Source organism: Numida meleagris, chromosome 1 (assembly GCF_002078875.1).
Source record: "Numida meleagris isolate 19003 breed g44 Domestic line chromosome 1, NumMel1.0, whole genome shotgun sequence".
NCBI classification, from domain to species: domain Eukaryota; kingdom Metazoa; phylum Chordata; class Aves; order Galliformes; family Numididae; genus Numida; species Numida meleagris.
Window position 1 is genome coordinate 33,950,070 of NC_034409.1, and position 11,367 is coordinate 33,961,436.

General features: G+C 38.7%; 1 protein-coding gene across 3 annotated transcripts in view; it reads left to right on the forward strand.

The window, feature by feature from the left end:
- SRGAP1 (SLIT-ROBO Rho GTPase activating protein 1) overlaps nucleotides 1–11,367 on the forward strand; it is a 149,574-nt gene that overhangs the window by 99,827 nt on the left and 38,380 nt on the right. Inside the window, exons 8-12 of one of the 3 annotated variants that reach the window (XM_021385062.1) lie at nucleotides 193–294; nucleotides 2,811–3,008; nucleotides 3,129–3,213; nucleotides 7,606–7,633; nucleotides 9,206–9,308. In XM_021385062.1, coding sequence (XP_021240737.1) covers nucleotides 193–294; nucleotides 2,811–3,008; nucleotides 3,129–3,213; nucleotides 7,606–7,633; nucleotides 9,206–9,308 — 516 coding nt within the window. Of the gene's footprint in view, nucleotides 1–192; nucleotides 295–2,810; nucleotides 3,009–3,128; nucleotides 3,214–7,605; nucleotides 7,634–9,205; nucleotides 9,309–9,815; nucleotides 9,850–11,367 lie in introns of all 3 variants that reach the window. The other 2 variants (XM_021385063.1, XM_021385064.1) reach the window with 2 other exon arrangements.

Here is an 11,367-nt window from a genome sequence, read left to right on the forward strand (position 1 = left end):
GCAGATCTCCAGGTTGTACTCCCTGAAATGTAGCATACAAATACTTAAAATTTAGATGAATACATTTTATTATCTGCTTTATTACATTTTAGTGGCTTTGATGGGAATTCATCTAGCGTTAAGGAGAGCAACTGAAGAATTGATTTTATTTTAACTCCTTACACCTCACAACTCTTTCTGATTATTTGTTAGGTTTGTCAAGTCACTGCCCAGCAACCTGTGCAAGCAGAGCTTATGCTTCGGTATCAGCAACTACAGTCACGATTGGCCACTCTCAAAATTGAAAATGAGGAGGTAAGGTCTGTGTGTGCATGGGCTATGCATCAGACACCATTTTCGGGAAGCTGCTGTGTTTTCTACCTTGTCAAATCCACATAAATGGCAGTTAAAATGACATCAGTCTATATGAGCTGTCTTAATTTTTAACAAAGGAAAGAGCTTTTTGTACACTCCTTTTTTTTCTGTTAGTTGGAGACATTTCAGGTGATGTAAAAGAGTGCTGGATTTAGCTTGCATTAAGCACAACTGCTTGCCTAAGCCTAGTAAACAGACCAGAAAAAAATAGCAATATGTGTTGGCTTCACATATATTGTTCGTTGTCTTTTTCAGGAAAGGTTTGAGGCAATTCAGTTTTGGCAGACTATAACATACGTATATTCATGTGCTTCTATACATCACTCTCCAAAATAGTTTTATTCTACTTTCACACTTATATTTAGCAATTCATAAATGTGAAGAATTATATGAAAATAAACTTCATAAACTGCGTAATGTCTTTCAGCGGAGATAAGAAGTTGTTTTTTTCTAACACTTCTATTTACTTAACCCTGATATTTCATAGAATAAGTCTACTTCTTCTTATCCTAGTGTAGAACTTAATCTTGAAGGTCACTGGCAGAGTGCTATGTAGAACCTCTTTTTGTAGCCTCCTTTGTGAGTGTGATAAGCATGGAAAACCACAAAATCTGCGCTTAGCTTTTTTGGTGTTCAACTCTGAGGAGATTAAATATACATTCAGATACAAAACTACCACTTTTCAAGTGTGCTACAAAATGTTCAAATGTATTGAATTTGGAGGCATTTCCAGAGGTGTTAAGAGAAGCACCATTTGGGAAGTGTCATTAAATGTCACCAAGGTCTAGTTTCTGGAAGTCTTACTTGTTCAGCTGGTACCTGCATGATATGTGTAAAACTCTAATAAAACTCCTGATGTATCTAACTACTTAAAGATATGTGTGTAAGCACTTCATTTACTCAGAGTACTACAGGATTTTTTTTTTTTGTATCGTTTAAGGGCAGCAGGATTCTTGCCTGCTTTATAGACGTTTGTAAACTTCGCATTTTGCCTGTCCATGTAGTCACAGTAGTGAGTTCTGTATTTTGCATTTGTATTTCAGTGAAAACTTGTAGAACATTTTTTTTTTTTGCATCGTTGTGGCAGAAAGCTATTGAGCATACTTACTGTCTGTCATCTGTGACCACTCTGTCCAGTCCCCAAATTGCTACTTCTGAAGGTCAGAGGAATTTAGACTGTCATTTGTGGTAGCTGAGTCAAAATCTGCTATGCTCTCAGCTGCAGCTATTTATAAACAGGGGTACTGAATGCCTTTCATGGGAATAACTCACCTAATAAAATAAAAAACTTTTTTTGTAAAGTACAAAAAACCAAAGCTGTTCTCTTTCCTCTGGTCTGGCAGTAGAAGGAGGCCCCATCATGGGTATAAATTGAACTTTTATCCAATTTAAGGCAGTTTTAAAGGCCTTCAGATCAAATGGGTGTCTGTTCCTAAATTAAATCATAGACGCTATTTAATTAGGTGGACTTTTTCGATAAACTTCCGAGATTCAAATTTTTCTCATTCTGTGTTACGTCTTGAATGCCTAGAACAAAATATTGATGTCTGTGAGACCCATGCAGTAGTCTTAAAAAATGAACTTGAATTCAGTAAGTATCTCAAGGTAGCAAAGAAAAAAGGAAAGATTTTTTTCACCAGTAAGTGCAAGGGCATAGAGGGAGAAATCATGTTGTCAGGCACAAGTATATTTTCAACACAGTAAATGTGCATAGTTCTCTTGACTCTGCTAGAGAGTGGAGCAGAACTGAGAGGTAAATGACGTTCTTGTCAATCTTGCCAGTTATTGCATTGTGGAAACACTGCATCCCCTGTTCCATGGCATCCATCCCCTGTTTTCCACTATGACTGTTCTTCACAGCTCATAGGAAGTGCTGTGAGACTGGTCTAAGTTGTTCTTTGTCCAGCCCCCTCTTCCAGCTGTGTATTGCACTTCTGCAGCGCAAACATCATTATGCTTCACACCTCAGTACTCTACATAACAGTGCCACAGATTTTTATCATGGAAGAACATGTTCTGCCAGCCAGATCCTTTAATATACATGTTCAGCCTAGCAGATTATCCATATGCTGGAGAGTTGACCCTCCAGAACAGCCTATCGTATTTATTGTTTGTTGTCCCAAATTAGGGGCCATAATCAAATCAAGTCACATTTCTAATTTCAGGAAACAAATGTTTGAGAGGGCTATGCAGTCATCAGAAGAGTACATCAATGTTTGTGGATTGTACCATGGTAAAGCAGAGAACTAGATGTGAAATCTAATTATGTCATTCTTCTGTTATGTAGATATCTATTATAGAACATCTAATTTTTCACATTCACATGACACAGTTTGTTTGGGGAAGTGTGCCAGAGGAGCGTGCCAGAGAATTAGTATGAATAATGAACTTCCATTATAAGCTGTTCTGGTATGCATTTATCTTCCTGTTTGGTAAGCTGTGCTTTTTAATACCAGGTTAAGAAAACAACAGAGGCTACTTTGCAGACGATACAAGATATGGTCACCATTGAAGACTATGATGTGTCAGAATGTTTCCAGCACAGTCGTTCAACAGAATCTGTGAAGTCAACAGTCTCTGAGACATACTTAAGTAAACCTAGCATTGCAAAAAGAAGAGCTAACCAGCAGGAAACTGAGCAATTCTATTTCATGGTATGTTGGGTGCTTCCTTGTTCGTGTGATAACAGATCAAACACCTAAAGTAAACGTTGTGCAGAAATTCATGGAATTTAAGTCACATGCATAGTAATAGATTGATCTTCACCTCCACAGAAATTCAGAGAATATCTGGAAGGTAGTAATCTAATCACAAAACTTCAAGCAAAACACGACTTGCTGCAAAGGGCACTTGGAGAAGGTAAATATTACATAGTAACTGTAAACGTGATTCTGGACTATACAATGAACCCACTGAAATGCAGGAGATATTTAGGAGAAAATGAAGAAACAAAGCTTAATTGTCAACTAGGCATAGATTTTTAACCAGTCATAGTTTTGATGCAGTGGTAAGACTACACAGTGTAAGTCATTTTTTATTTCTTCAACAGATATTTATTTCCAAATACAAATACAAATGTTTAGACAAGTGACTGTATGAGGAGATGGAACTACTGAATGAAAAATCTCGTGTCTGAAAGGAGAGCTGATACAATCAATGCAGGGTGATTTAAAAGCTGTAACAAATGCACTGTTTCTATTTCTCAGTGATTACTGTCAAGTTGAGTTTTGTTTTTTTTTTATGAGTTAGAGGAAAGTGAAAAATAAGGATGCAAAATTATCCAGCATACATAACTTACAGTGGATCCAGTAGTGCAGCGTGACTGACACGTGGGCATGAATGTCCTTCTTGCGGCCTTATAACTTGGTGGAGCATTTATGAAATGTAATAGGTGAAATCCTGACCTCAGTCATTCCTACTACACCGTAGCTCCTCACCTACTTTCAGTAGTGAGACTCTTGTAGACTTAAATAATGTGGGATTCTACATAATATTTTTGCAGTGTGAAGTGAAATGAATGAAAACTTAATGAATACCTCTACACCTGTTGATTATCATTATTGCACATAAAATTATTTGAATTTTTACAAATTGTGATGGCAGAGAATTATCCATTGTCCTGAATATACTCCACAATTATTAAAAATGCATCCTCGTAAAATATAAACACATCAGCACATGCTCGTGATCAAATGAAGTAAAGCTGAATTAGGACAGTAATGAATTGGGTACTATGCGTAGTTTGAGCCCACCTCTTACCAGCCCTCCCAACAGGCACTTCCTCATAGACCAAATGGGAAAAAGAGAATCATCCCACACGCCTTGAGAACTAGCCACACAGGGCGTTACATACTTCAGAGGAAGTCTATTACACCACAAAGAATAAAAACTCTCTCCTGAAGGTTAAAGACTATAATTCAAAGTTCAGGCACAAGAAAGGAAGCTTGTTCTCTGAAGAGTAACAGGATGTGTCAATTTATTTTCTTTCTACTGCCAAAAATGTGTTGTTAATCAGATCTCTTCGTGCCTTTAATATGAAACCCCAGCTCCACAAATACAGTTGTGGGAGTTCCTAAAGAGCTTTTAGCATTTATCTGGCTATGACTCAAACAAAGCCCCTGTTCAGGGAGTGACTGAGCATGAAATAAGCAACATTTTCTTGCAGGCCTGTACTGTAGAAGATAGTAACTGTTTTCAGACAACTAATTATATTCTTTTTCATGGAAGTTTTCACTTAGTAGAATTTAGTTGCATGTGGTAAGCAGTTTATTCCTACAAAACAATATGCAGCTATGTTGGTCAAAAATAAGGAATATTTACCTCCAAATGCTCCCAGAAAATGTACTTGGAAAAATGAAGTAAATATTTGTTACTAGGAATCCCAGTAAAATACATGATTATTTACAGAAGGGAGAAAGATAAAAGAGGGTAGAATCCCTTGCCTAATGCATGCTGGAAAGATACGAGGACAGAACTATATCAAAGGAAGCCCAAAGAAAAATTGCTCAGCACCATGACTTAAGTGATAAATTTCCGTCAGACTCAGGGATGTTTAGCCATGCTCAGACATGCTTGGACCATTTGATTTGAAGAGTTCCCTTTGACCCAACAGCTGTAACCCCAAGTTGTTTATCTTTGTTGCCCACAGTGTTTTTCCACGTAGCTGTTTTTCTGTCATCATGCTGTAGCACATACAAATAGTATCTGAAATGCGTACACACACATTCAAAGCTGGTATTTGGAGCAAAAGTCATTGTTCTTATAGGTAAAAAATCTTCAGTGCCCCATTTTTTGAGACATGTCAGTATACATGTCAGGAACATGTCATGTTCCTTCTCAGTGCCTGGGAAGGAAGATCTGGATTCTGCATGTGCCTGGAATGAGGAGATCGAAAGAGTAGAATTACGGTGAAACTAAGAACATGATTACTGTAACTACTATATAAATGATTTTTTTAGGAAGTGAGCTCTCCTTCTCCACTCAAACTGCCTTTTCTGGAAACTTCCGTGTCAGCAAGACAGCTGACAAATAACACAGGGTGCCAAATTACACAGTGCAGGGGAGAATAGGAGGGAGAAGGAGAGGAGAGAAGAAGGATAAAAGAGGAGAGGGAGTAGATGGTCTGAACTGCCAGTTTTTTGTGCTTTTGTTCAAATCTGTACACTGTAAGAAGATGTAGGCAGAATAAATCCAGATTCGTGTATGGTGTCCGCACCACTGACAGCATTTGGATTCTATTCCAGCCAGTTACCTAGCTCCTAAAATCCGCTGCTGTTCATGGGCATTGTAGGTGCATATTCATGATCTGCACAAGGAAGATAGATTAAATACTCTGTGCTAAGACTGCAGCTGCAAATTTGGAAGAATAAATGAGAAATATTCAAACAAAATTAATACTAAAGATGGGAAGCACACTTGCCCATGTTCATTCAGACTCAAGGCTTATCTGTTGAACAAATCAAAGAGAAAGGCAAGAAAGAGAATAAGCAATTGTAAAAGAAATTGACTCTGTGTCCCACACAGATTTTGTTATAATTTGTTAAACACCAGAGATATTTTTAAATCCTCCAGTCTTAGGATTTGTAACATCTTTTGTTTTACTATTAATTTATACATTGAGATGAATTTCCTGTGGTTATATGAGTAAGGAGTAGTTCCTGGATTACCCTTTCCATGTTATCAGTGATCTACCATACTCTTCTTTCATCTCTCCTTTTCACCTCTGTAAAATAATTGCCAATGATCTTTACACATCGTACTAATCCCAGAGATTTTTTTCCCAGTACTTATTCTTTGTGGCACCTTCGGTGGATCCCCAGCCTTCTGGTATTGCAAAATGTATTTTCAGTGGAAGTTATTCAGTACCGTGCAATATGTCATTTGCACCAGGACATTGCCACATAACAATATTATTTTCGTATATCACTGATTTTCATTCTTTGTGCAGTTTGATGAGCTTTTTTAGTGTCACTTTCAAACTGAGCAGTGATCTTACACCTGTAGTCCAAGTGATGCTCAGAGTGATTTTCAGAGTCAGTATAGTTATCTGTAGTTCTACTAGCTCCATAGGTGTTTAATTCTTTCTTCTCTAGTATCTGTTATTTGAACCTGTCAATATTGACCCTAGTTTGCCATTGTGTGTCTTCTTCCCTAACATAATTAAACTCCTCTGAAGGACTTCACAGTTTTGTCAGGACTTGATACAAAAGTTTTTTAGTTACCTGCACAATCTTTTGCCTCCTTAGCTGCTGTGATCTCCCTGAGACACTAGTAAATGTGTTCTGTAAGTGGACATAATGTGAAGGCTTGAGTAAATGACAGTTACGCTTTTGTCTTGATGAAAATAGACCATTTAATTCAATTCAGTTTCCTCTTTCTTCACCAGTTTTTTGATGAGCCATGATATTTTGCCATTCAATCCATGGCTGTGTAGTTACTTTAGCAGCTTCTGAAGAAATTGATCAGAGAACTTACAAATAGATAAATTCCAGTGATTCTCCTTCGTCTGGTATTATAGTGATGTGTTCAAAGAATTCTAGTTAATTAATAGGGTACAATCTCCCATGGGGAAGACTGGACTGGTGGAACATACCTTATCATGACCTTCCTTCTGTTTGATTATGTTGCTTGTCATTATCTTACATTTGCATGGGGCACATGCCTAACTTACTGATCTGTTGTTCTACAAAGGTTAAACCTTTCTGGAGTACAGTATTTGCTTCTGTAGTATTCTGTGCAATTGTCACTGTTCTTATGTCCATACTGCATGTCCCAGTGATAGCATTGTACAGTATACAAGCGAAAGAGAGTAAAGGCTTTCAGCAGCAAGGCACTGATGTACAGAGCTCTTTATTTTCAACACTGAACAGGTTTAGGCACAAAGCATAGCAGGAGGTATAATCTAATATTGGCACAGCTCTATCTCCATACTGATTTAGCCAGAAAAGTACACGAGCATAAGCAACATGTGTTGTTTGGAGTTTTGCTTCAAATTATTTACAGTATCAAATGATCCTTTAATCTGTGGGCAGGCTTTAGTTGTTGGTAACGTGGGTTGTGTTTGTATTCTAAATGTAACTCTGGAGATGGTAGATAATTCCATTGCCTGTTAATTGTATAATTGTGTATCTTTTGCTGGTAACATGAAAGCTGGGGTTAAAACCTATTTGTCAAGCATAATTTAGATGCAAAAAGCTAAAAATCAACGTAAAACATGCAAATGATTGTTTCCTGCTTGTTGAACTTCTCTAGGTCACAGGGCTGAATACATGACAACAAGGTAAGACATTTTTATTTAAGTTGATTTACAGAGCAACAAATGGAAAACGAAAACGAAATTACAAATTTTAGAACAGGCTCCTACTGATATATAATGTTATTGTTGTTGTTACCCAAATTGTGTGCAGGTACTGTGTGTTTTAACATGCCGCATTTTCTGTTCTCACATGCTGATGTATAAAGGAATGCCTGTTCATCTTCCCCATTCTTGTGATCTACTTAGGCCAAGGGTGGGAGAAGCAGGGAAATCATTGAAAATATTTTGTACTGGGGAACACGTCAAATCTGTAAGTTGCAGGGGGATTTTTGGTGCTGGGAAAAGGTGTTGGTTAGGATGCACAGTTCAGAAGAAACTGATACAGACATTAATTTAGGGAATAGGCCACATCTTTGGTAACTTACCTCTTGACAGGAAGACCTGACTCGTTCAGTATCCATGCGTGTGATGCTTGAAAGGACCTATATATTCACAGAAGAGACCTAACATGGTCTCCCTTCTTCGTGCAGCACATACTTTTTCCATTGTGTAATGCCACACCTGCGAGGCTGCCTCCAGACATAAACACAGACAGGCACATTACAGCCCCCAGGGCTATCAGGCTGTGAGGAGCAATGGCAACTGTTAGGGTTTGCAGCTGCCGCTTGCCTGTATCACTGCTGTGGGCACCACCTTTCCCACCCTGGTGAGAGTAGGAGCTTCCAGCCCAGCCTTCCTGATCTCATTCTTCCTTGCCCTCTCTCCATCCCTGGTCAATGCCTCGTCTTTCTGCTTTTACTTCCAAAACAGAAATGGCAAAAAAACACCACCAACAAAAGTTTTGCCCTCTCCGCTAAAAAAATTGGATGCAGCTCTAGCTCTGTATTTGCCTAGACCATTTGGTTTTATATAATTTCTTCTGCCTGGTCCCCAGTATTCCTGGAGACATCTCTACAGGCTTCAGAGCTCCTTTCTTCCCACTGATCTGTGGCCATTGTAGTTCCATTAGCTGGATTCACCTTCCTTCCGTACATGATCCCAGTTGAAAAACAATGACAAATTGGAGCACTCTTCAGAGATGTTGGTGGTTGAATGTCAAGGGCTAAAGCTGTTTAATCTTATTGGCTCTAGTTGAAGATGCAGACAGTTCAGTTTTGAAGCATCCTAGGGGTGTGTTCATCAGCTTCAAGTTGGATGTGAAGCTTCTTCAGTACGAAGCAACTTTTCTGCGTGAGGTGCTTAGAGTGCCCCCTGTTCTGCCATGGCTGGCAGGTTGAATTCCAATGGTGCTGCAGATGTTGTGGATGACAGCAACAAGAAATGGCAGTTCCACTTGTACGGTGTTTGGAATAAATGTATACGGTAAAACTGCAATGCGGGGATTGATACAGAATGTCAGTATTTATCCATAAGTAACACATCGTTAATGGAGTTGTTCTTCACATTTTACAGTTAAATTTGTTGGAAAATCTTTACTTGATAATTACTTTATTTCTCCCTTTGCAATACTCTGTTGTTTTGCTGAGTTTACAGACATTTCGTTTTACTGTTTGACTTAATTCTACCTTGCTCAGTAATCATATTCCCTTCCCTTAGGCCTCCAAATCTTCCCCCTAAGCCCCAGAAACACAGGAGGTCCAGACCTCGATCACAGTATAGTGCTAAGTTGTTTAATGGTGATTTGGAGTCATTCATTAAGGTACTGGCACCAGCCACTGGAGTGGCTGATCTCAACACTTCTTACTATAATGGTCACAGCCTCATGTGAGCTGAGGCAGATCATTATGTGTAAGTCTGTCCTGGGGCTCTTGTCTTTCCCAGTTGATCAATATAATACTTCCTGAAGTCAGAGGGAAAGAGGAGGATTCATTACTCACCGTAGTCTTCCTACGATTTTGTTAATCAAGTAGGGGTAATATTGGCAGCTTGGTTTTATTAGGAAATATAGCATCATTTAGAAGATAGAATATAATGGTGTAACCCACACTTAGCAGTTTCTGGCTTGCCATTGTAGTTAGATCCAGTACTCAAAGTCTGCAAAGAAGCAGTATTAGCCTGGGTTTCATATCCAGCTTTTAATTTCCTATGACTTTAGGAATTTATTATATTGTGTGAAATTGTGATCACCACTATTCTGGATCTTGTACCTTTGCTGTAATTACTATCTTCTTCTTTTTCATACTTTTATTTCTAATAATGCTTCTAGCCGAGGCCGAAGGAACTCTCACGCAAGACATCAGGTATAGTTCTGGTGAAAAGAGAACCATCTCTGCCTCACTATCGGGCTTCATTCACCCCTGGCTCAAAATTAGTTCTTTCACTAAGCTGAAGGGAAAAGTTTGCATTAAGAAATGTTATTGCAAGTACAGCAGGCAAAACTGAACCATGGCTTAACTGCAGAGTGATTGTAGCCAGAAATGAGGATATTCCCTTCTCATTAACAAGCACCTACCCCTCACAGTCAGTTAGTGGTTTTGGACAATAGCTGACAGAGCTAAAGAAAAAAGAAAGCTTCAAAAAATATGTAGTAATACATTTATAAACACAGTGAGAAGAATTCCTGACTGCAAGCTCTGTGAACTGAGTTAGAATATTACGTGATTTTTTTTCTTCCTATACAACGCAGTTAGCAGAGTATTTTGCAAAACTAATTCTGTGCTGGTGGCACTGTTGCTGTTTAGCAGCCAGCCTCAATGCAACAATGTGGAAAAACTGTTATTGTTATGTGAGTGATGGCAGAGGGTTTCAGAAAATCATCACATGATGCAAAAGGTTACTATCACAGAACCATTTATTGCTCAAAAAAGTAAGCAAAGAAACAGAAACTCCCACAGCAAAAAGCCACTGGTTTAGAGAAGAACAGAGGAAATTAGGAGAAATGCTATCCTGTCATTTTCCCTCACGCTGACGAGGGTTGTGCTACATGCAGTGTGGGTGACAGAGCTTACTTGCAAGTGGAGGAGTTCTACAGTTAGTCTTTCAAAAGGAAAAAGAAAGTAGGTAGCCTCGTGATTCATGGTGGATTGGCAGTGTGGGAGCTAACTAAATTGTTTTTCGTTACTTTTTGTATCATAAGGTAGGAGAATTAGTCCCAAACGTATATTCACTGACTGCACACATCAGATCAAATTCACAGCAGCAGTAGGGTCACACTGCTCTTGACATTTCGCAAACACAGACTGCAACTTCAAATCTTTTCCCTGTCATTAGATCCAGAACCCAAAGCTTTTGGTTTGTTACTTAAAGGAATTCCTTCACTATGAAGTTGTGTGTGGTTCTGAACAGATTCTCCAAAAACAAGTATGGAAGTAATTTTTTGTTTGTAATTTCTTACTGCAAACATTATCTTTTCAGAGGCTTTACATTCATTGCATGAAGCAGTGTACTAACAGGAGATATGGGTGCATGTTGTGCATGTTTTCTAATACTCTACTTTTTTGGAGGGCCAGAGTGCTCGATGTTTGTGAAGATTACAGTATTTCTGGTTTTATATTCTGGTTATTTCTTTTTTTTTGTTCAATGTTTTTTTTTATTCAGCTCTTACTGAGTCATGAGACCACTCAAAAAGAAAGTGCTCATCCAGACATTATTGGTTCTTGGCTGGCCAGTTTTGCTAGTGTCACGGTATTGTCTAAGGGTCTGCGTCCGTGACAAGGGGGGGGGGGGGACAGGCCCAAAAGAAAAAAAAAACGAGAAGAGAGGAAGGAAAGAAAAAAAAATCGCCGGCGACAAGAGCCAGCCCCCGGGCGGTCCGGCGG